The sequence below is a fragment of the Oryzias latipes genome, chromosome 16, assembly GCF_053564925.1.
Source record: "Oryzias latipes strain Hd-rR chromosome 16, Olatipes_Hd-rR_3.1".
NCBI lineage: Eukaryota > Metazoa > Chordata > Actinopteri > Beloniformes > Adrianichthyidae > Oryzias > Oryzias latipes.
Window position 1 is genome coordinate 30,962,064 of NC_136252.1, and position 26,478 is coordinate 30,988,541.

General features: G+C 38.6%; 1 protein-coding gene across 10 annotated transcripts in view; it reads left to right on the forward strand.

Moving 5' to 3' along the window:
• The window catches only part of sema6cb (semaphorin 6Cb), a 170,396-nt gene that overhangs the window by 106,897 nt on the left and 37,021 nt on the right, over nt 1–26,478 (forward strand). For all 10 annotated transcript variants that reach the window (XM_011485750.4, XM_078932533.1, XM_011485745.4 and 7 more), the window contains 8 exons: nt 3,574–3,664; nt 5,051–5,173; nt 6,036–6,124; nt 6,278–6,495; nt 9,389–9,520; nt 9,736–9,891; nt 13,890–14,066; nt 14,409–14,546. In XM_011485750.4, the coding sequence (XP_011484052.1) occupies nt 3,574–3,664; nt 5,051–5,173; nt 6,036–6,124; nt 6,278–6,495; nt 9,389–9,520; nt 9,736–9,891; nt 13,890–14,066; nt 14,409–14,546 (1,124 nt within the window). The remainder of the gene's footprint in view (nt 1–3,573; nt 3,665–5,050; nt 5,174–6,035; nt 6,125–6,277; nt 6,496–9,388; nt 9,521–9,735; nt 9,892–13,889; nt 14,067–14,408; nt 14,547–26,478) is intronic.

Genomic DNA, 26,478 nt, shown 5'->3' on the forward strand with positions numbered 1-26,478 from the left:
CAAGAAAGCAGTAATACACAAACAGCATCTTCTTACACACCAGAGACACAACAAAGCTGACGGAGGAAGAGGCAGATAGAAACGACGGTTTGAACCTGGGCTGCACCTCGTCTCTGTGGTTGTTCTGTCTTCACTGATAACTTACATGTTGCTGCTCAAATGAAAACCTCACACTTTAGCCTTAAATTATCCTTAAAGGATCGCACCGCGGATGCTGAAAGCTGCTCTTTGAAGTCAGGAATTTTCAAATCCGGCTCAGCGGTGACATCACAGGTTGGGACCAAGATTTACTGCAACCTCCTGGAGGAGGAGGAGGAGGAGGAAGAGGAGGAAATGCACATCCTACAGATAGAAGAAGAAAAAATACAGACCTAAAATTACACTTATTGCAAGAAATAGAAAGTTGGCAATTAGGTTTGCTTTGCAACTTCAAGCAAGTTTTTTGTTTCACAAATTTTTCAGACGTGCTCCACACTGTCTCTTTAGCACTTATTATCTTCAGATACGTATTGATCGGGCGATTAAAAAAGAGCTAAAAACATAAAATATCTTTGTACACAATATGTGACTTTTTAATGCCAATGAATGAACTGGATTCCCCTTACATACCCTCAGTTCTATAATGATGTTCGTTCATTGGTTTCCTTACATATTGAAGGGCAGCTGATAACATTTTGTTGAAGTTTACATCGTATAACCTTTAGCATCTGCCTTCATCCTCAACAAGTCCCCAGTCTGTTGAAGAGCCCTTTCCAATGACCTACATTGACTCCATAAAAAGTCAATGAAAAGTGGAGAAATATTCTAAAATCTGAAAAACAACTGATTGTAGCAGGGGATTTTTGAATTGTGTTTATGAATTCACAAAAATAAAGGGGGGGGGGTGCTTTAAGGGTTTGGCGAAAATATAAATCTAGATTTCTTTTTTAAGTAATAGATTTTCAGTCAGCTCTAAGGTTTGTTGGATGCTTGAATTTTCAGCATTTCAAACTTTTGTTCAGCAGGTACCAGGCTGCCCTTCAGCATATCGACTATCATAACAAAGCATTCTTTCTGAGTTCTAATAATCTCGTCAGGTTCAAATGAAACTAGTTCTCAGCTTTTGACTTTTAAAATTTTTGCTGTCAAACTATTTAGAATGTATTCTGCATGTTATATATTCAGAACATGTGTTAATTTCCTGCAGATTGTAACGACCACGGAAAATTGACCCTCTAGGATGTCAACTGACCTCCAAGTTTTCATTTACTCCAGAGGCATTTCTTTTTCTTCTTTGTTTTCTTTTACCAAAACACCTACCTAACATAGAAACCTGATTCTGCTAAATGCTACATTTGGTGTCCAAATGTGTTGAGAGAATCTTGAATATTTTAAACGGTTATGGATTTTACTGCAGGCTGTTTGTTCCTCGTTTTTAAAAATGCAAACACTCGAAAGTTCAGGACTGATCTTTGGTGTTGTTGTTTGTTTGTTTTTTTTTCTTTTCTGTTAGATATAACCCAAATGCTGAACTGTGTCTCAAATGCGCTAAAAGTCCAGCAGAGAAGATAATGTAAAAGAACTGGGAAGCGACCCACATTCAGACGTTATCATTTCCCGCAATATTTTCCCTTTAGTAATAACTCATTTACAATTTCACCAGACCGTGTCTTTTCTCTGCGGCCCCCCGTCTTCGCCAGGCACCCCACATCTTCTTCCCTCGTTTCAAAGAGTTGACTGAGTTGACTGTTCAGACAGCTGGGAAAAGTGGGAGGAAATATAAATCACAACACAGAATCTCTCTCTGGGACGCCTCACAAAAAGAATCTGTGGACGATGGGTGGATTGAGTCAGAGTGTGTGTTTGCAGGAGACGCGAGCGGACGGCCAGCCAGGAACAGGCAGCTGAGACAGCCGGTCTGTAGACGGACAGGAGGCTGTTGTCAGCATTTGTGTATCACAAAACGCACAATCATGTACAATCATCACTTCTCTGGGTTGTTTTTTTTCTTTTGCTCATTTTTGACTATTTCAAACAATTTGATTGCTGATGTCTCACAATTATAAGTGCTGCATAACTTTTGACTCACAGGAAGTCAGTTTGCTAAAATTTGATGTCTTCTCTGTTCTAACCTCTCAGACTTTAACATCACCTGTTTAAATGTTGATTTTTTTTCCTTCTTCATTTATTTAAGTTTTCCTGGAAGACAGTTTGCCCTCTCTGGGTGGGTGGAGGGCTTTTTTGGACCCAAAAGTTGTATATTTGAATAAACCCCTTTTGTGATCGAGGGTAATGTTTAATTATATCAATTATATTTGTATTAATATCTTTATCAGACTGAATAGAAAAGATAGAATGGGATATTAAACCTAGGGGATAAAGTTACAAAAAATATGGAGGGTTGGGTCAAGAAGTCGGAAGATAAAAAAATGAAGATAAAGAATGGAAGGGGTAGAGTTGCAAATAGATGCAACAAATTGTTTGTGGATTATTATGACTGTCAAATGTAAATGTTTATCATCCACACACTCGAAACATACCTTCACACACACACAAATACAGCGCACATGCACATACTTATGCATATAAACAAACACATGTCAAGCATGTTCTTGTGTGTACAGTTTATTGTCTTAACCTTTATAAAGGTCACAAACAGACCAGTTCAGCAGATCAAATAGACAAATAATAATAAAAAACAAAATGAGTTTTTGCAACTTAAAAAAAAAAAACATCAGTCAATTCAAAATGTTTTATTGAACATTTTGAAGGGCAACTATTTAAATAAAAATGGTGCTTTTATTTTCCTGTATATGGAACAAAGGTCATCTGGGTTTTTAAGTCTTTCTTTTGATTTTACAATATGGAATATTAGTCTTTGCCTTAAGAAGTTTATGTGAAAGTATTTTTTTGTTGAAATTTTAGCGTTTTGACTGGAGATCTTCTGTAAAACGTCTGCAGTGTTTATGTTTAATGAAGTAATTAGTCCTTTCAGTCACATGGCAGAGTTGGAAGACCAGCGCCACAACAGTGAGCATCAAATGAACACGCCATGAACCATGTAACTGTGTTAACGGGCCATTATTGTGGTTTATGAGCATGCTAGTGTCACCATGCAGCTACAGACAGTGCTGAAGCTGCTCTGCATGCCACACACACAAACGCATTCATGGCCGCTGCCAGATTTCATGCTTTTTTTTGTGTCTGAGGTTTACAACCTTGTTAACAGCAGGTTGGAAAATAGAAGCTTAATATCTGCGGCAGGGAGATAAACTGTCCTGTCTGCCTGAACAGCAGGACCTTCACGCACAGTTTTTATGGAAATGTAATGCATCAAATAAAAGTAATCTTTATGGCCCATGTGTTACCTTTCATCATTACTCGCTGATTTGTTGCCCTTTCTTGTTGTTGGGCCTTTTTTGCCACATTTTGGTGGATTGATTCCGCCGTCACGGTAGCAGCCAACAAACCGTAAACACGCGTGTGTTTTACAGTGGTCACCTTTTATGTCCTGTTCTTCTGCTCGCTTACTTTTACCCCCTTTATGTGGTCATAAACCGTCTGCTTTTGTTGCTTCTTTTGTTTTTGACTTAGATGTTGACGCTTGAGCAGGAAGGGGAGGAGGTGGTGGGACAAGCTCGATGCCCCTTTGAGTCCCGTCAGTCCAACGTGGGTCTCTTTGCAGGTGAGCGGCACATGCCGTCGTCAGAGCTTTGCTGTTCCCGTCTCTTGACTTACTCAGTACGTTTGCTTTTCCAGAATGAGGCGCGTTTGCCTGAGAAGCTCTTTGGTTTCATATCTGCACACCAAAAGCTGCAGTCAGGCTTTATTAGATGAAAGCTAACAAGATGGAAAGATTGATCTCCTTTAGAGGAGCTGCAGTCTCTGATTTATCCGAGAATTAAACTCGCACTAATAGAGCTTTAAAAAGGAAACCCTCCAATGGAGCGTTTCTGATGCTAGTTTGTGTCTTTTAACATTAAATCTAGGTGAGCTGTACTTTACATTTTTTTCACTTTGTGTTGCACTTTTTTGCACCAAAGGTGTGAAACAAAAACTGCTTTATCGGAATTCCATTAGCATACCAACACACAAGCATATAAGCGCGCACACACATTCAACACTAGCATTCAATAAATCAAAATTTAATTAAACTATAAAAGCAGCAACGAGGAATATTAATAAAGGAAACGCTCCATCTAATTAAGTGTCAATCACAAAGCTGAAAAAGCGCAGATAAAAAAAAACTATGGTAATAGGATATTCAAATATTGTGTAAAATATTTTTATATGTATGTATGTAATAAAATTTACTGAAACTGCACAAAAACCTCTTAAACAGAAGTAAAAGCTAAATATTGAAGAGCTGCTTATAGTGTGTTTGGAAGATAAAATGTAATATCTAAGACGATAACAAAAAAAAGGTTTAGAATATAAAAAGAAAATTTAAAGGAAGACTATGCTAAAAATGAAGACATTACCAAATAAATTGATACCAAAAAATTTTACCAATTTTTCAGGGTGTGAATTTAGGAATATGTTAGAAAAGGTTTGTTTTGTTTTGTCCCTTCTCATGTAAATTTATTTTGATTGACTATAAGATTGGGAAGCCTCAACATTAGTTATAATATCTAACAAGCTGTCCCAAATGTCTAATTGTACTCAGACATGTTTCAACATGACACTTAAAATGTAAAGACTGTACACAAAGCAAATTAAGCTCAAAGTTGCATTTCTGAGTATTTCTTTATCTAAATCGTGAATCAAGAGCAGTAAAAGAAAAAGGCAGGTTGAAAAATATCATATGTGTTACATAGGAAATACAAATGGTCTGTCTGACCTGCAACAGGGAGGGGAAGGAGGGGGTCGCTCCTCACCAACTCATCCTGCAGCTCTGCAGAAACTATGTCCTTGAAAACCACAGGTTTTTGGATTTTGGCTAAAAATGCCATAATAGTAATTATATACATAGATCAAAAGATGATCAAAGTGGGATTCTAAGAAGCTTTTTTTGTGTTTGTTTTTTTTTTTGATCCCCTGCTGGATAATTACTTCATTTACCGTCTCCCAGGTGGTGATTTTTATTCGGCCACCATGACTGACTTCTTGGCCAGTGATGCAGTCATTTACAGGAGTCTGGGAGAAAGCAGTCCTGTTTTACGTACTGTCAAGTACGACTCCAAATGGTTGCGAGGTGAGCATCCTGAGTGCCATGATGGATTTCTTTTTTCCTGCTACACCGAGGTAAACGCGCATGCAGAGGAGTGAAACCTGACTGATGTTTCCACAGTTCAAATAGAGCAGCATTTACAGAAATGTTTTACCTTTGATTCATGTTAAAATACTTCCCAACTCCACGAGGGTATGTATTTCTGCTTTGAGCACCAACATCTGCTCCAGATTTCAGATTTAGCCGTCCGTTCTGCTCGTATTTGAGTTTATTCCTTTCAGAATCAACATTTCTTTAATCTTAAACCATTCTTAATTTGGAGCAGGAGGGAAAAATTCTGGTTACCAGAATAATTAAGTGTTTAATTTGAATTTTGGGTTTTATAAATATTTCTAGCTAAATATTACTCCTGAGGAATAAGGATGTCTCATTCAAGCTGCTATAAAAAAAAATAGAATTTTGCATTTTATATTTTAGTAAAATATCCGTCTTGAAGCAAAATACAAGTCTCACTATAAAAAAAATGGATGTTCTATCTTATGATGATTTCCAGGCATCATTTTATTGTGGAATTATGTTGCTAGGAGGTTTCTCCCGTTATAACACGATGCTATTTAAATGAGTGGAATTAGGATTTCTAAGAATGATTCATAATTCATGTTAACAGCCTTCCCGCTGCATTTTCTTTCACAGTTTAGTTCCTGTTTTGAAATCTCTTCATTAAATAGCCGTCATCCTTATGGCAGCTCATCCAAGAGACAAACCGGTGTTTCTCTTTGTGCCCTTGGATTTTGCCGCTTTGCTTCCAACCTGCTTAAGATGCTTTGTCATTTTAGCAACAAGTCATCCCTGAGAGGTTTTGTCATATTTCCATCTTTGTGTGCAGAGCCTCATTTCCTGCATGCCATTGAGTACGGGAACTACGTGTACTTTTTCTTCAGTGAGATTGCAGTGGAGTACACGACTCTTGGCAAGGTAAGAAAAAAAAATCTGTTATTGCTCCCAAGTAAGAACACCGTCAACAACGGCGTCTCTTATCATGCAGACCAGGTTCTTGCCTTTTATTCTGCATGATTTGTTGGCTCTGCCTGGCTGTGTTGGTTTGTAATCAGACCCTTCTGGTGTCAGGTGGTTTTCTCCCGGGTCGCGCGGGTTTGCAAGAACGACAACGGGGGTTCCCCGCGGGTGCTGGAGCGATACTGGACGTCGTTCCTCAAAGCCCGGCTCAACTGCTCGGTTCCCGGGGACTCCTTCTTCTACTTCGATGTTCTGCAGTCGCTGACCAACGTGCTGCAGATCAACCACCGGCCGGCTGTGCTTGGAGTCTTCTCCACGCAGGCCAACAGGTGGGTTTGCTGCTCAAAGGAGTCACTAAAATAATATTAAAGGATGCTACAATGCAAAAATAGGTAGGAACACTACCTGGAGAAGAAAATCACTAGAAGATAGTAAAATACACTGTCCATGCAGGAAATCATTCTTAATTAACAAGTAAAAATTATAAAAAAGATATTAAAATGTGAAAACAAGAAGTTTCACAAATGCATCCATTAAAAAAAGGGAAAATGAGCTTCAAAAAGCAAACTTTTAGACATAGTTACTTCAAATTCAATGTTCTACATCCCAATATACATGTTTTTCCCACTTGTAGGAAAATGGTTTGTATTGTTTTTAACTTTTATTAACCTAATTGTAGTTTATTTTGATTACAGTGACAAAATACGAGTGTAATAAGTTTGAAGGAATCATTTTATAACAAAATGTGAACAAAATGAGAATGTGGTTTTAATAAAGTTGGCCCTTTTAGTAAATCATAAAATCATTTGAACATAAATCTACTTTGTGTTTTTCAAAGTTATGACAATGACGGTCTATAACCTGTCAACATTTATTGATATTTAAAATAACATCCTTCATATTGAACTAAATATGTCTTGTTCAATTTGAGTTTTTTGAGTCTGGAGAGTATGGAGCAAAAGGCTTTTGCCTCATCTTAATAATAATTTCCTTTTTATCTAGATCCTAGCTCCTAATGAGAAAAATAAATTCAACTGTGCTGATTTGGCTTAGAAAAGTGTAGAGCTGAGAGAATTTAAAACATCTTCAAATTTGGTTAAATATCTTGAAGGTTTAAAAACAAACTTTTAAGTTTATTGGAACTACATTTTGAACTGGCAAGGCCGTGGTGCAGCGGTAGGGCGGTCGACCCATGATCGTAATATGGCAGGTTTGCCTCACCTATCCCACCTTGCCTCTGGTGGGAGGTTGGCGCCAGTGTTCAGCAGCGGAGCCGCCACCAGTGTGTGAATGTGTGTGTGACTGGGCGGCCTTGTAGGTAGAAAAGTGCTGTATAAGTATCCGCCATATACCATTTTACCATAACTGGCAAGGCCACTTGAACCTGAAAATGACGGTTTTGCCAAAAAATATCATCACGCTGCAAACGTTTTTACAGGAACAGCTTCTCAGCCTTTTGTTTATCTCCAGTTTTTCTCCCAAATTTTCATCACGACTTTAAATCTTCAGCACCTGTGTTGCAGGAAGAAAGATTCTTTTAAGGGTCTAGTGTTGTTTGACACAAAAATATTTGTCTGTTCTTCAAAGAGATCAACTTTTCTTAGTTTGTTATGCTTCACTTCTTCCCATTTATATGGGTGCAAAGAATCTTTTTTTTTTTTTTTGTGTTTTTTGATTATCATTGACTAATCAATCACATGGCAGTGTGTCTTGGTACATGTGGGCCTGCTGACACGGTCAAGACACCTGCTGTGTTCAAACCAGCATCAAAATGAAGAAGATGATCTAAGATGCTTTGAACTGGCACGGATGTTGATACAAGGCAGGATGGGGGCTTTCATGTTGTTTAGACCAAATTCTTAATCCAGAAACCAAATGTCACAGCCGAACATGGGGTTCAGTCATCTGTGTGCTTTGCAGCTTCACTTTCCTCTTCAGTAGCTGGAGCAGCCTTTGTGCTCTGCTGCTGCTGCAGATGCTGATGTAACGTGAGGATTTGTTTTTTTTTTTTATCATGTTAAACCTTTCTTTTGGAACCATTTGGTTGTGAATCTGTAGCAAATCTTTTTGACTTCAAATGTTTCTTTAAACAAGACATTTACTGTAGGAAAAGATTGATTTGATATCAATCTGATATGAGGACTTCCCAATGAAGAGAGAAAAGGCTCTTGTGGCATTTTTCTGATAATGGAGGACATGTATAAAGACAAATAAACTCTAACTTGTATTTCTTATTATTTTTTCATTCAAATGGATGTAAATCAGCAGCAGATGAGAGCTTGTAGCCGGGATGTAGGCGCTGCAGTCAGCGGGCCACAAGCTCCCTGCTCTGCTCCATTCTGATGCATCAGACAAATGGATCCATAAAAGTCTTTGTTTTCCTCGTCTGAGCTGGAATCTGGATCTAAACTATACTGTAGTTTGGGGGTTTGAGGGACCGTAAGCTAGCGGGAGAGCATGTAAACAGAGGGATGGCTCTATGCCAATAGCCCCACCCTCAACTCAGAGGTGAAATTCTAATGAACTCCTGCTGCTCTGCAGAAAAACGATGTCCCAGGAAATGACAGGTTTTGGCACAAAAAAAAACCACCATAATCATGAATAAAAAAACACTGGAAATGCTTTTAAAATAGATCAAAAGATGATTGAAGCGGGACTTTAAGATTTATTTTCCAAACCCTTTGCTCCACCAAGAAAAAACATTTGTTCTAAAAGTGATCATCACGTACCTGTGAGTCATCAGTCAGCTTTGGTTACTACTTGAACAAAGTGAATCTGTGACTTTACATAATTTTGTGGATGAGGGCAAAGGGCAGCAGGGTCTTCTTTGAAGGCTTGAAGTAGTGATGGGCATTAGCACACTTTTCGATACAATACCGATTACTTTTTGCATAAATAGTCAAAACAAATTACGGCACCTATACTGAATACTGTTTTGTTTTTTTTAGGATTTTTTATTGTAAGCATATTATATTTTACCCTAAAAAAACAAACGCTACCAAAGAGCATTTGGTTGATAAGGTAGCTCACCTATCAACCAAAAATACCAAGAAATAACGCACACACTTTTATTTTCTTGTTTATTAATTAGTAATCAATACTTTCAATACCAAAAGTGGTGATGTATTGTAATCGATACTTCGATTTCTTGGTATGGATGTTCCCATCACCAGTTTGAAGAACATTACAGACTTTTCTTTCTCACCTGCGGTTTTTCAACAGCATCACTGGCTCTGCAGTCTGTGCTTTCTACATGGATGACATAGAGAAGGCCTTCAACGGCAAATTCAAAGAGCAGAGGAACAGCGAGTCGGCATGGACGCCGGTTCCAGAGGAACAGGTCCCAAAACCAAGGTGGGATTGTCATCTTCATCACTTTCCCCGTTTTCTCTGGCTCTGTCACTGCATGTGCTGCTGTTATTCAGCCTCTCAACACAACACAAACATAAAAAAAAGCATTAGCAAAAGACACCTGCTCATCCACCTGCTCACTTTTGAACACACACAGCTGTCATTTTTTTCCTGCTTACCCGCCTGATGTTTCTCCTGTCTTTACCGGTTTGGCTCAGGCCCGGCAGCTGTGCGGGCGAAGGCTCCGCCGCCGCCTACAAGACGTCCACCGCTTTTCCCGACGAGACTCTGACTTTTATCAAGTCATATCCTCTGATGGACGAGTCCATACCATCCGTCAACGACAAACCCTTCTTCACCCGCACTACCAGCAGGTACCCAAAGATGCTCATGTGTGTGAAACTCCTGCAAGGGTTCAGGAGAAAGATCTGTGAGCAAAAAAACCTCCTGTCAGGTTAATGTTCAACTCTGAATTTGAACTGCTGCCTCTTAAAATGAATCAAGATGTGTGCTTTCAAAATATGTCCTGATTACTCTGATTACACCAAATATCAGTGGAACATTATTTTCATTTTCCATTTGAAGAAATTTACTGCAAAGGCATGCTGGGAATTTGGAGAAAAGCAAATCCTAAGTGGAAACCTAACATTTGCTCAAACTAAAATTTATTTTTAATGACCCCCTCTTGTGAGAATGGGGTTTAAAAACATGTTCTTGTGGCATTTTTCTGATGATGGAGGACATATGTAAAAAAATAAATAAATCTTAAATTCATTACGAATCAGACGCAGACGAAAACCAGATCTCTGGTGTCTAAAATATGCTGGGCGGGCCACAAGCTCCCTTCCCCACTCATTCAGCAACAAGAAGGGGAAGGCGGGCGGGGTTGCTCCAACAGTCCCAAGCTCAAATTTCTAATAAACTCCTGCAGCTCTGCAGAAACTATGTCCTTAAAAACAACACAAGTGTTTGGATTTGGGCTCAAAATAGTTAAAATAAAATACTTTACAGAAGCTCAAAAGATGATTGGAGTGGATTTTTAAATTACCAAAGAGTTTAACATTTAATCTATCGGATCCTTTTTTTTTGGTTTAAAGTTCTAAGAAATATTTGTTCATGTGAATGTCAGTGAAATAAAATAAAAATTTAAAAAAATCTGACAAATGTATAATATGTGACATTCTTAACTAAAACTATAATTTAACTGATATTTTCCGTGTGGTGTAATAAAAAATGTGCTTTTATTCTCAAAAGAGACTACCCGTATTTTCCGGACTCTAAGTCGCCCTTTTTTTCATAGTTTGGCAAGGGGTGCGACTTATACTCCGCAGCGACTTATATTAGAACTAAATTGAAATAAATACATTGTTAACCCTCCTGTTATGTTCATTTGTGAGGAACAGAGATGATGTGCCTGGGTCAATTTGATGTATGAGGTATGTTAAGTGTTAAGAGTATGTTAAGTGACTCAGAGAATCAGCAAACTTTTTTTTTTACAGTAAGATCTTGAAGGCTAAAAACATAATATTCTATTTTCCAATGATTTCATAGATTCAGAAATGCAATAAAAATGACAACTGTTTCTACAAATACAGGATGAAAACAGAGTATTAGTTGGCCAATGATGCTTCATGAAAGGAATTAATAAATAAGTATGAGAAAGAATTACTGTGAAATTATGAGATAAACAGTCTGCTACGATTGTATCATATGAGTTTGTGCAAGTTATTATATCTTGGTCTCAGATTTTGTCAAATAAATTTCCCGTCAAAATGCGACTTATAGTCCAGTGCGACTTATCTGTGTTTTTTCTACTTTATAATGCATTTTTGGGTTGGTGCGACTTATACTCCGCACCAACTTATTGTCCGGAAAATACGGTAAATACACGTGAAATGTATCTACTTTAAATTAAACTAAATGCAATTTCAAACTGAACTTTGTGAAAAGCTGAGATTATCAACTTAACTCAGAATTAAATCAAAACATAATACATTTATTACAACTTTGTAAAAAATAATTTTTTTGCACTTTTTTTACCTGAATCGGGTAAAATAAATCAACATTGGTCTCAATTGTCTAGTTAAAACCACAGTTACAAGACAATAATTTTTATTTATTTTTTTGTTTTTTTATACATGTCCTTTGTCTGCAAACATAATTCAGCATCATTGTCTTCCCTCCTGACGCTGCGATTGATGTGGAAGAGAGAGTTCGGCTGAAACACTCGACCCCGTCCCTTATTGGGACCAATCGGATTTACTCAACAGTCGGCCTCTGTTTGCATCAAAGGCTCGGCACACGGCGCAGGATCGTCCTAACGCACCATCCTTCCACAGCAGCACACGTTGAAGACGCCAAGTCACTGATGTTGGTGCCTGTTGTGACATCTTAGAAATGTCACACGGTGACGGCGGTGGGCGTAGAATTATGAATACGTGTCATCAGTATTTCATTCACCATCGAGAAAACCTCAGCAGTGGGTAAACACGCATCATATATATAATCACAGATGCTGCCTCCTCATGCACACACAGAAACCAGAGCCCCCCCCCCACCCCCACCCCCCCCAAGCGCTCATCCTGAAGCAGAGCCAGCCTGACAGCCAGCCAGAAGCTGCTGTGGCTCCAAACCGGGGAAGCATGTACTGCTTCACATCTGGCGCCAAAATCATCACATCTGCTGCGCCTTTCTCCTGAGACCTGCTAGATAAATGAAATCCAACCGCAAGAGAATCCCGCCGCTCCGCCGACTCATTGCAGGGAACGCGCCAGTCAATTCTGTGTGGGTAAACACAGCAGCCTGTGTGGGACCATCCAGGCAGGGGAGGGGGGGCCTGAGAGAGAAGTGAGGGCAGCGAGGCTGCCGGCGCCCTGAAGAAGAATCTAGAAGTAATGCCATGCAGATCAAAGCTTGTTTCAGAGAAGTTTCAGAATATTTGGGCCCCCATTAACCCTTTCGTCCCTGACTTTATAATCAATTATTTATTATGTAATTTATTAAAACTGTTAAAATTTGTATGCATCGATGAGAAGGAATTTTTGACATAGTCAACAACCTCTCCCCTCAAAAGAATGATGACATCACAGTGGGAGAAACCATCAAAACCATCTAAATCCACTCTAAACACACTTGTCTGGGATATCCCAAGGAAGATTGGAAATTATTATGGGATGCCACTGGGACTACTGCTTGGCAGCCTTTTTGTGGCAAAAAAAATCTGGCCATTTTTACTTTTTTTTTTTTTTTTCCTGTTAAAGAACCTTTGTTTGAGGGATCTTAACAGAAATTCACTTACACTCTGCAACAGTTGCCAAAGTTTAACTGATCTTTGATCTTTGGAAGAGGCCACCATCTTTAATTTTCAAGGGAAAAAAATCACCTTTAGTACCAGCTACTAATTTAAATTCCTCTATAGAGATTTTTATCAATTGTTTCCTCAAGCCAAATTGGGAAACTACTTTTAGTAAAAACTTAAGATTTCAAGTGGCGTTCCTTTATTTTTGATACACTTTTACAGGAATATTGTGAAAATGTTAAACATGGTTTAAAAAGCCAATATGAATACATTAGGGTCGTGGTTAACTAAAAACCTCAGTTGCTAAGGAAATCCAAAAGTTTACTTTTGCTGATTCTTCTAAAACTTACATAGACCTGTTCGTCACCCCCAAGTGACCAAAAAATATGATGGTTGCTATGGAAATAAAACCAACAGGAAAATCACCATTTTGAAAAAAAGTGTTTTTTTTCTCCTAATTTGTCACATGCAAAGGCAGAGATTGAGGGGTGTAGCAGCCGCTCAGCCAGTGAGGGCAGGTAATGAGGGCAGGCAGCGCTCGCAGCTCTTCACGTTTGTTTCTTTTCAAGGTGATGCTAAATTAGGTGGAGTCCTGGATTTAATGGTCCCTTGCGAATTATCGACGTACGGGGCATGAAGGGGTTAAACTCAGGACTCACGTCAACTGTGAACCTGAGCTGCTTGCAGTTGAAACCTTATAAAGCAAAGTAATATTTTGAAGGCAGAAAGTTAAAATATGCAAAGGACAGAAGGGCTGAGCGGATGTGGGAGGATAATTGATGAATTAATATAATGAATGCATTAGATGCAGGCGAAGGAGGAAAGAAAAATGCTCAGGATAAGCAGTGTGCTGATGCTTTCTCCATTCAGCTCTGTAATCACCCACTGTTTGAGCTGTTCACTACTGAATTCTGACTTTCTGGAGATGTCGTGAAGATCTAGTATGTTGAATATCCTCAACTCCCCACAGTTTGCACCGCTTTTAGAGATTTCATCTGGTTAATTTCCTCCCAGTCCCTGTTTTCTTCTGCATTACAATTTCTTCTGGGTTTAAAGTATTCTTGTTTTCTTTAGGTTCAAGCTGACCCAGATAGCAGTGGATACTTCCGCCGGGCCCTACAAGAACCACACGGTGGTATTCCTGGGTTCAGATAACGGCCATGTGCTGAAGATCCTGGCCAGCACAGAGGGAGCCAACGCCTCCTTCAGTACCCAACTACTGGAGGACATCGACGTCTACAACCCTAACAAGTCAGAAAATTATTAGTTTGTTTAGTGCGTTTTTTGGTGTTACTTATTTTCTCTACCTGTTTGTTGTTCCTCCTCTTCTCCTCTCCTTTTTTTTTGTCACCTCCTATAATTTTTTGGGTTTTGGACCGCTTTGCATCTCCCCATAAAGCCGGACAAAAAGCTTCCTCTTGTCTGGTGTTGTTTTCTGACTCCGCAGTTTAATCAGCCTGCATGAAGCTGGACTCCCATCCAGCCATCTGGATCATTTTAATGCCAGTCTTCTGCTCTGCTGCTTTAAAAACGAAAAGATTTTCCAGGCCGTGCAGCGGTGAAACTTTGTCTGCTCTTCTTTTCTCCTTTCAGATGCAACATTCACGGAGAGAACAGGAGGGTTCTGGGTCTCGAGCTGGACCGGGATCATCACGCGCTGTTTGTGGCGTTCTCCAGCTGCGTGATCCGTGTTCCTCTCAGTCGCTGCTCGGAGTACGGAAACTGCAAAAAGTAAGTAACACATATGTAAGGGTAAATGGCCGTCGAAGTATGCATTATCACTTTTTAACGCATGCCGTGGAAGCCTGAACCGTCCGACGCGAAGTGCGTTAAAAAGTGATAATGCATACTTCGAAGGTCATTAAACCGCTTATACCATGGTCACTTACAAAATACATAAATAGTAACCTGTCTTTAGTCCTCAATTCTTGTTTTTTTTCCAATTTGGATCGCTTTTATCACAAAAATCAAATTATTTGTTACGTGGTGCGGCGCGTCGTAACAAATATCCCGTGTCGCGCCACACCACCGCTGCAGTCAAGATTCGGCGTAATAAAGTGATATATATATGCTGATCTTTCCGATGTGTGGAGTAAAGCTTCAGTTCAGAGAGAAAGTTCACCTCTTACTGGTTGTTTTTGTCCAAATGATGAAGCAAAAGGTTGTTTTAAAGAAGCCGGCGCAGTGAAATAAAACATTTAAGCTAGGTGACCGGAACTTCTTTTGTTCACCGTGCGTTTATCCTGTGGTATATCACTTTTTAATGCACATCCAGCAGCCAATCAGAATCGAGTATTCACCCGGACCATGGTATAAAAAAACTGCTAATTCACATCCATTCTGTTCTGGTTTTCTTCTTCTTATCTTTAAAACCATCAGAGGCCTGCATTTGTTTTTGATTTTCCAACTGAAACGTTTCTGGGTTTTGAACGAGTTTCATTAAAACTGGTTCACTGGGATCTTTTTGTCATTTATATATGATCATATCCACACCAACAGCTGCACCAGCTCCACTTTTGAATCTTGAATTATTACACAATTAACCATGATTATGAATTTTTGTGAAAAATTAAAATTCAGTTCCTCTAACAAGTTTGCTAATTGCATTATCCTTCTGAAGCAGTTGTATTCTGAAAGCCTCATAGAAAATTGATGATTTTCACAAAAATACAGAATAAAACGTCAAGTGAGTTTTTAGACTTCATGTCTTTTACAAAGCAGATTCTTTCATAAACAAATATAGACGCCCCCTCTGCTTCTTAATGGAAAATCTGTTTTTTGTTTTTATAATTTCAGGTTTGATTTTTAGAAATAAATACTAAGTCACCTAACTGAAAATGTACAAACTGTGTTCCTAAAATGTACAACTTACTTTAGAATAACAGGTAAATTAGTAATACTGGAAGTAAGTCTCAAAAGCCTTTCTGGGCTGCATGGGATTTTGATTTTTCCAACCACAGAGGCGCGACTGCAGCGCTGCCAGGCAAAGGAAGCAGATTTCTTGCCAGTTTAAGGAAACTGTTCCTCCCATGCAGCCGTCACAGGCTTTTGGGAAAACAGCCTCCTGCTGTCGGCTTCCTGGCGTGATCCAGGACCAACGTTTCCCCCCAAAAAAAGGCCCTGTAAAGTTGTTAGCAGTTGGCAGCTCGAGTGCACTCAGAAGAGCAGGAAAGTGTAGAGTGGTTTCCCGGATGTATTCATTTGCAGTCGTAATTCATTACTGGGTTTAAAAACCACTTTGCTGTGGTCCTCCCAAAAGTGGTGTCAGTACTAGCAGGGCAGCGGCTTTGTTGTTGTTCAGAGCCGTGCGGGTCACAGTTTTTGTAACCTCGTCCATTTAGGCACTGATATCTGTAACAAACATGGTGGGGGCGCGGCTGTGAGAGCAGGTCTGTCTCCTCGGGCCGCTCTCTAATCCATCAGAACCTGAGCTGGGGTTTGTGGGCCACACTCATATGTGAGGAAGATTTCTGCACCAGCAGGAAAAAGAAGTTCAGCTATAGGAGGCTGCAGCCGGGTGAACGGCAGCGGTGAAATGCAGCAGGGATGCAACGATTCACTTCCCCCACAATGCAGTTCAATGCTCGATTTTTGGGTCACGGTTTTGTTTCAGTTCATCATATGATTTGTGGTTTACAAAACGAAAGCAAAACACAAAAAATTATAAAAATCCTTTTTTTTATTTGCTTATAAGAAAATAACAGTAGAAAAATTTCTGAAGAGTTTTAAAGTTTATTCGTTTTTTTTTTATTTTTTATATTAAGTGTAATAAGATATTTAAATTAATAACCAGCCAGAAATACTTGAGATTTAGTGTTTTTACACTTTTGGGAGACAATAGCAAAGGAACCAGATTTTTTTCTTTTTTAACATTGTTCTAAAATGTAGAACAGATTTTTAAATTTGCTCCAGTCTAACTTCACTGCGTCTAAAACACACTTACACTCACACTTACACTGACGCTTTTTGTCAGATAGTGTCAGAGAAAACCAGCTTTCTCTTTGTTTCAGCAATGGAAGGCCAATTTACATCCATAATAGAGCAAAAACAAAAATGTTTACATTTTTGGAAACATTTTAAGAAAGATTCATGTTTTTTTCATCATTTGTTTATATAAACCTGAAGTCCCCCCCCCCTCCCTTTGTGGACAAACTTGTGAACTGCCTACATAAAACATTGATGGCAAAAACAAACTGGTGTCCTTCCCAACGACGCAGATGGGGTGCGTCCCTGTTCTCTAAATGTTTTGGAGTTTATGAAATATCTAAACGAATCTCTTACATCCTGTTTATAAGCAGAGCACGGCAGAGTCTTTTACAGGCTGCTGGTGTACTTGCTCTCCGGGCTATGGGATCTATTTTGGGGGTTCACAGGAATGTTGCCCCCACCCAGACCCCCATTTTTTTTCCCTGTCAGGCCAGAAGAAGGATTTCTTATCTCCCTCAGGGAGTGTGTGAATACCCCATAGCATGCTAGCCCCTCATTGCAAAGACTGTTGAAGCTCTCAACATCATTTAGTCATAAATTGGATCCAGCTGATCGGCTCTTTGCCAGCAGTGGTGCCCCCCCCCTGTTTTTCTGAAGCTGTGGGAGGGGGGAAAGGGGTAAAAATTGGATAGGGCCCGTCTTACTGGAGGCCACGGGTCGGCAACATCCCCAGATCCTTTTTGGACACTCAGGCTGCAGCACACCTCTTGTTTGGATTAAGGGCCCCATAAGCGGCATCGGCGCTGGGCAGGAGGTCAGGTTTCAGCTGTCATATCCTCCTTTAACACTCCAATGAATCTCTCTCCCCCCAGATGGGATTTGCTTCCATTTTCTCTCACTCCCGGCTTGTGTTTTTCTGTCCCTCGCTGTAGCCTGTATCATTACATTTGTTTTTATTTTCACTCGAGGCCCCGCTGCCAATATTGGGTTTCAGAATATACTCTGGTCGGAGCGGCAGCAGGGAAGTGTATGAAATGGGAATTTTAATAAAAATACAATAAAAGAGCAAGAGAGGCCCCAAACCCTCAATGTGTTTTGGATCCAGAGACTTTCGGAGCCAACAGAGATTACCGTTTTTATATGAACTGCCTGAACTTGAATCTTCTTTTGAGCAGATAAATGAATATATTTTTATTTTTGAGGGTTTTCTAGGGAGATGGGGAGCAGGCTATTTGTAATTCATGCAGGGGAGTGTGAAGTAAAATGATTTGCAATGCATGGATTTGTGGGTTCCCTTTCTGCACCTTCAGACAAATGTTCATGTCTGCCTTTGCTTTGACGGTGAAAAATAGCTTCTCTTTAGGTTTTTTTTTTAGTGCAGTCACCCACGCAGCTTCTGCTCGGATCAGACGGCGGATGTGGAAATGCAGCTGCATGCAGTCTGCATCTGTGCTGGATTTGTTCAAACGCGGTGGAGGTGAATTAGATGGAGTCTGGGTTTGTTTAGACTGAACCCCGTGTTTTCTCTTTCTGTGAGGGCAGAAGCCTTCAGTCCTGCTGGAGGACAGAGAGTTCATGACCACAGTGGAATTAGCCTCCAAATCAAGTCAGCCCAGTGCTCCGCCTACTAAACATGTTTGTCTGCTGCTAATTAAAAACACATTAAATGAGTTACAATATTTAAAAAAAAGGCTGTAGTGGAGCTGACTACCCTAAACAGAGCTGGTGCCACGTTTATTATTGGTTTGGGTTCACTAACATAAAAGGATGAAGGTTTTCCTTTGCTTTTACTCACATTTCCACTCAATATTTACGCATTATCTCAGCAGCTGAGCTCAATTTATCTAAAAATAAATCTTTTATATATCTGACCTCAAACCCTAAGAAATAATAAAGTTAAAACCAAGTCAAGCTAAACAAAATTAGCAAAAATCGCGATTAAATATGAACGTTGTTATCAATGATTTTCACTGCAGTTTTTGTAAAATCTATATTTTGGTAAAAATCTCTAATATTCCAGATAAAACATATTTTGCACTTTAGCTTTATTTGAGATGATAATGTTAGCTGTGGACAGGACACAACTATACCAAAGCTGTAGCAGAAATAAAACCTTCCACTCAGAGGAAAAATGTATTTTTTAGTGTTTTTAACATGTTCTCTAGCACTTTTTTATGATGGAAGACACTTGTTAATTGTAGGAGCTAAAGGCCTAGAAACTGTTTAGCAAAGTTCTAGCTCCTTTGAGCCACCGAGATGTGCGACGCCAGACTTGACTGACGCGCCAAGCGGACTGTCGTTTCCCTGGATGACGAAGAAAATGATCAACTTTGCAATGAATTTGTTTCATTTATTATTTACATTAGTGATTTGACTTCCCTTTTGCTTCATTTCCCACACCAGCGGGCAAAAATCATTTCTCCATCTAGTTCAGTGCTTCTCAATTATTTTTTGCCAGGCCCCCCCTAGGAAAAAGAAAATGTTTCGCGACCCCCCCCCCCCACACACACACACACACACATACATACTTGTGGGTGACAATATATTAGGTAAGTATCTATGAAAATTGTGTAATTATACCTAAAATTGTATCTTTTAACATTAACAAAAGAAAAAATCAACATAAATCCACTTTCAACAAATATTAACTTTATTCAGCCACACAGAAACCCTGTTGTAGTGTAAAACAGAAAAGAAGCTTAAAGTGCCTGAAATTAAAAAAATCTGTCAGCCATTATTTAAACTAGAAACATTTTGACCAACTGAACCATTTGATGCTGAGAAAAATAATTAAATCAATAAATAACATTGAATCTAAATTGATTTGAAACAGTAACGGCACCAATATATTTAATGTTTTTAGTCTGAAGAAATAGATAAAAAACATTGTGCTGATTTTTTTAAAATGATGGATAGTTTATTTATGATCTTAAAGTGCAGCTGTTTTCCTGCATTACCTGCTGTCTTTCTGTCTGTCTCACACCAACTAAACGACAGGCAACATAGAACACAGTAGGCTTAGCGTAACAAGACAGCCAGCATTAGTGTTACATTATTTCAGATACAAGCTGCTAGATATGTGGGGTTAAAAAAAAAAAGTCTGCCAATTGTTTGTACTATAGTATTAAAGTAGTGGTTACCTTCAGTCAATATAGGAAAGACTTGGATTGAAATTATTATTAGTTCCATTTAATTATATATTTAGCTTGTGTTTTATCACCTGATGAGTATTTATGAATTCCTTTTTCAAAGGTTTTTTGGGTGTTTGTTTCCACAGATGGCTCTTTATAACGAAACATTTGGCACATAAAGCCTTTCAATGTGTGAAGCTGCTTTTCTGTAAAATAATAAAAATAATAATAACCTAATGAAATATTTTGAGCAAAATGTACTTAAGAAAGTTACTTTAAAGTTTGTGTTTCATGTTTGTTTGATCATGTTGGAAGCAAATTGGAATTTAAAGCCTTCGTGAGAGATTTCAGCGTGGATAAAACCTTTCTCAAAAGATTAAACCCCAAAGTTTATGGTAATGTTGAGCTAAAATATCAAATTAAAATATGTATTTAGTTAACTCAGTGTATAAACTGTAATTTTGTATCAAACTTATTTTAGACGTGTTGGAGAATTCCCCCAGGAACATGGCATCAACTAAAATCACGTTCTGCTGCATCATTGTTTGGTCATTTTAAAGATTTTGGCCTCATAAAAGCTTGGAGTTCTAACGAACGTCCCTCACAGTTCCAGACTGCAGGCAGACACTCCTGTGTTCATCTGAGTCCAACAGAGATGCTCTGGAGTTAAAGCAGACAGGAGCAAACAAATGCTCCCTTACAATAACCTTAAAGAACAAATGTTCTGTTATGCTTCTGTAAACCAAAGTTTTTGTTACAGAGAAACATGGAGTATGAACGCGCATACATAACGGGCTAAATATTAATGGTTAATTATAACAGCACCTCAGTATTCAGTGAAATGCATCGACCATCTTTTTAGGGTCAAAGCACAGCGGTTTTTAATCTGAAAGCTGGCAGATAAATATATAATAAAAAAACGGGTTTGAACAGACAGACACTCTTTATATTTTATCTTTTCGTACTTTAAAGACTGAAATGCTAGCTCAATACTTTCTGCTTTATCAAAGCCTGCAGTTCCATTTGCAGCAGTTCTATATGTAGGAGGATGCTTTAAAACATTATTTCTAAGATGCTTTCACTCGAGATCGCTGGAGGGAAATAAATCCGTTCACAAATGGTCAAAAGTTTATCAGGAAGAACAAGTTTGATAAGCTTTTCACCATTAGAAATGCTTTTTCTATCATGTAAATAAAACCTAACTTTTTCAAATTATGATCACTTAACTTACATCACTTTTCATCAACATTCTGTCAAACACAACGTACCTAACAAAAAAGACGTATATAAACATTAATTAAAAACAATACAAAGTCATAAGACACATTAGACAAAAAGCAAAAACTATAAATAAATAGACATAAAAAGGTAGGAAATGTTGTGGCTAAAATTTGAAGAGGCGCTGCACAAAATACCGAGTTTGTTTTTGTAATTGTCTATTTATATATTTTTTTGGAAGATAGATGGGGTCAGATCAAACAAATAATAAACCATAAGAGCCATAAAATACTTGATAGTCCAATAAATAAGTAAGTTGATTACATGAGTTTTTAAAAGCTCTTTAACTTGTATTTAAAAATTTCTGCAGAAGCAAAACCTCTCATATCTTCCTTATTTTAGTTAAAATACAAGGAATTTCTTTGTACCAGTAAACACAATATTTGGTACATTTCCATGATGATCACAGTGAAAACCTAATATTGTTAAAAGTGTTCCAAATATCAGTTGTACATGAAAGCTGACATGATATGCCCGCTTAATGACATTCATTGAGATAAATGTAACTCATGTTTACTAGCAACAACAAACCCACTGAATCTCTTTTGCTCAGATTCTGTGGAGCACAATGTTCTGTTTGCTCCGTTTGGTGTCCTCCTGCAACCTTCGTAGATGAATTTGATGTCAACAATTACACCAAAGACCTCCCTCCGTGGTTACCACGCAAGTGCATTATTGGTCTTCCAGGACATTCAGTGTCATGGTCTGCAAACAAACATGCTGTTTATTTTGGCAGATGTGATTTTGTTTTTTAATTACTGATCTAGCGAAGAGGTTTGTCTGTGAAAATAAAAAAAGTAAAAGGTTTTCTGATGGGAAAATGAGACATGGTGTTTATTTTGATAGAACAACACTGAAGCTCTCGACTATTAAATCAGTTTTTCTCAGAACCGGGTCAGAGTGTTTCTCCCAGAGAGCAGCACTGAAATTAAAGTGACAAGGATGAGGGTTCCTCGGTCACCAAAAAGTATGTCTCGCTCCAGTGAAACCAACCAACCCATTGGTCTTTCAATTAAGAATTGGATTTTTTTTTGCCAAAATCAAAAAACGTGTGTTGTTTTCTAGGACATAGCTTGTGCAGAGTCACTGTTAGTTCAAATGTGCCTCTTAGTAGCGTCCAGCACTGTTGGCGCAAAGGAACCCCGCCCCCTTTCCCGTCAACAAATATCTGAGAGCCCTCTGTTTATGCACTGTCCTGCTAGCTTGCAGGCCCCTCAATCCTCCAAGCTAACGTTACCAGTGCAACAAAAATGGCAAGCAAAATTGGACCTATCCAGCCGTACAGATTTGAGCCGGATGGCATCAGAATGGAGCAGAGCAAGGAGTTTGTGGCCCACCCAGCGTATTTTCCACATCACAAATAAACCCTTTTATAAAAAGCATTTTTTAATTAAAATAAATGTTTTGCTTTTTTTAATAAATGTCCTCTATCATGAGAAAAATGCCACAAGAACATGTTATAAACACCAAAAAACACGGAGTGGGAGACCCACTCCAAGGAAAATTGTGTTTTTGGTGTTTTTAACATATTCTTGGGACATTTTTGTCATAATATAGGGCAATTATAAAAAAAAAATAGGTTTAAAATTGCATTACTGGGTATTTCTTGATTCAAATCACTGTGAAGCAGGAGCAGTCGAAAAAATGCCGTTTGAAAAAGCTTGTAGGTGTGACGTAAAACCAATGGAGCTCCGCTCCATTCTGATGCATTCGCTTGTAGAAGACTAGATCCATGTACATCTTCCTTTTCCTCATCTGAGCTGCAATCTGGCTCAAAACTGTATATCGGGAGAAAGTGTAAGTGAAGGGATGATGGGAAATGGGGGAAGGCTTACCCTGCGCCAATTTTTTTTTTATTATTATTATTTTTTTCTTTCTTTTTATTTTGGACTAGTGAAACAAGTGTAAAATAACAAAATAAGACAAAAACGAGACTAAACTTGCAAAAAAACAAAAAGAAAAAAAAAAACAAGTAAAAGACAAGTAAATTATATAAAACAAAACAAAACAAAATTATATAAACACCAGTCCAAAAGGGAGTGAGAAGAAGAAAAATCTTATAAACTCTCACCCCCCTTTACCTTAAGCCCTTACTTTCCCACCACCAATGGTCCCACCCAAAACTCTGAGGGGACTTACTAAATAACTACGTATTTTAATTTTGCCTATAAACAACATAATCTTAATTACAGGGCCTGACAGAACATTTTTAAAGGTGCACAAAAGATGATGGGAGTGGGACTAAAACTGAAAGGAAGCATTTGAATGTTTTTTTAGATGCCGGCTGCAGGTATGGCTGTAGGAAGAATAGTGTCGATCTCTCTGCTCTGACGCACTGATTTCATCTCAGTGGGATTTTTCCTAACTAAATCATTTCAAAATAGGTCACAGGATCCTCATTAAAACTTGTCTAGGTTTGATCCTCAACTGCTTTGAGGTCTTGGTTTGGCAAAGACTGAAGCGAGTGAATTTAAAAAAAAAAATTTTTTATTGTTTGTTGCACTTCTTTAGTCATTGTGTGCTTTATTCTCGTTATGTCGTGGCTGCTGGATGAACACCACAACCTTGCAAAAATGTTGACTCCTACAGCCGTCAGAATCCCACCGAATGTCGCTCCGCTGGTGCACAGGGATGTAGGGAGGGCGTGCGATTATTGCAACCCGACTGAGGGAGAAGAATTAAAATGCATGTAGTTAAACCAAGCAGAGGCTTTGAATGCCAAACACAGACTTTAATCAAGAACACTGATGTGGGTTTTAGAAGATGAAAAAATAACATAATCAGTGTAATTCTGCCGGGAATTTGCTTTATAGGCTATTGATTGTGTTTAATGTTGACCAGCTTAAGGATGGAAGTAAACAAGTCCACTCGTCATGTTATTCAGGGAATCACAAGCTGACAGGCAGCACAGTAAATAGGATCAGGTGATCGGACTATCTGCTGACTGCACACATGAGCCCAGCGCTAAAGCCTGGCTCCAGCCTCCGAATGAGGTTTCTCATGGCCATCAATGTGGGCGCCGACCGACAGAACGACGAGTCGGCACTTCTGGTGCATAGAGGATGGGAAAAGTAAAAACCCTAAAACATTGAAAGAGCAGTTTGTGTGATTTTCATTGAAAATCGTAGATAAACAGCTGCTTTGCCTGTGAATCTTCAAACCCGGGGGTCGTTTGTGCTCACAGAGCTTCTTAGAACCATCGGAAAGCTCCCATCTCAGATTAAACGGGAGTCCAAGCCTTAAAGCGGGTTCAGAAACTTCTCCGACCAAACAAGAATTGATGAATCCGTCCAAAGGACTCCAAATAGTTAATTTAAAAATAGCTTTAGAAACAACAAGAATAAAGGAAACAGTTGAGTCGACAATTGTTGTCTTAAGAAACTTTAGAATCATTTGTGTTTATAGATTTTTGTTAAATAAACTAGAAGAGGCATGTCAATGATTTGTCTATTTTTACTGCAGTTTTTTATATTTATTATTCATTTATAGTTTTGTTTAATTCTCTGAACAGATCTTATCATCTCAAATCTAACTGAGATGAATGGAAGAAGCATGACTTGCCTTAAATCTGTCACCATGACTGCAGGACAGTTCACTCCTAGAAGACATGAAGCTGGAGGGGGAAAAGTCTAAAATAGACCATAAAATTAAGTTTTAGCTACTTTAACGGATGGAAAATGGTGTGGAGGAAATGGCTTTTCCTCATGATAGTGGACATGTTCAAAGAAACTTAAGTTCAAAATTGCATTTCTGAGTATTTCTTTCTTCAAATCGTTGTGAATCAGGAGCAAACGAATAAATGCCATTGAAACAGCTCATTTGTGACATAGAAAAGACGCTGGGCGGGCCACAAGCTCCCTGCTCTGCTCCACAATGGGAAGGGGGAAGGAGGGCGGGGTTCTCGATTCAAATCAATTCAATAAAATTCAGTTTTATTTGTATAGCCCAAATTCACAACAACAGTCGTCTCAATGGGCTTCGTACCGGTAATTGTAAGGTAAACATACAATCAAAAAGGATCATAAATGCATAGAATTCAATAGGATTATACTAAACTTTAACTAAACAGACTAAACTAAACTGGCATCCATGCCCTTAGACCCAAAAACTCATAAAAAAAAACGGATTCTGCAAAAAGCGAAGATACCTCCGGGGTGTCCACATGAAGGAGGGATCCTCCCCCAGGATGGCCATGCAATGTCCTAGAACTCATACAGAAGAATTAACTTATCTAACCCTACAACTACATATTTAAAGTCCAGCAAATGATCTTCTCCACATCAACGGCCCGCCAACTCACAGGCAAATTTCTGACAAATTCCTGCCGCTCTGCAGAAACTATGACCTATTTTGATTAATGATAATCAAAAGACCACTTGGAACACTTTTAAAATGGATGAAAATATGATCAGAGTGGGACCTTAAGGAATTCTTTTAACGACAAGGATGGTGTAGTGAAGTTCTGGGTTGGGTTCTTTTGTGTTTGGTTTGCATGTTTCTCCTCCTTGATATTTAATTAGTGACTTTAAAATGTCCCTTATAAGTTTGATCCTGAGTGTGATTCTTTGTGAGGGACAGGCCGGAGTCTGCCTTCTGGGATAGGCTGGGATAGGCTCCAGCAACCTTGTGACCCTGCACCGAACAAATCTGGAATAAGAGATGGATGGATTGTCTTTAGGGGAACTTTTCCAATCACAAGGATGACATTCTTAGGCTTTGGGGAGCTTTTGTTCTTGGTATTTTTGTCTCCAGTGTTCTAGCTTCTTTTCTCATTTTTTTATTTATTTTTAGAAATTTTCAGTTACATTTCTCATTGTTTGGGACTGTTAAAAGAAAGGAATAAATGTAGAGCTTTCCTTCAGGTGGACTGCTGTTCAAAATCTAAGTTCTAAGTTAAAAATTCTTTTTTGAAAGCCAACCTTGAATCTTTCAAACAAGGTGATGTCACTCTTTAAATATTCTGTTTCTTTAGCTAATGATGATCATTGTGTTGAAAAGGATCTGGTTTGGTTTCGCACACTCGTTTGTATTTTACTGAACATGATAAACTAATTGAGGTGATGTGCATAAATGCAATACACACAAATGAAATGATTTAAACTGTACTGAAATAGCACCTATGCAGTAACTATAGCACAAGGGTTTTTGGAGAAGCTAACTAGAAAGATAATTTTTCATGCAGCTCTTTATTGAATCGGTGCTGTGTAATACATGATATCTGTTTCTGTTTAAAGATAATTCGAGTAAAACTCTGGTTGTGTCACATCTTTGTTTCATTCAGTGTCTCTAACATATGAAAAATGATTTATAAATAAAGTTTGACTTGC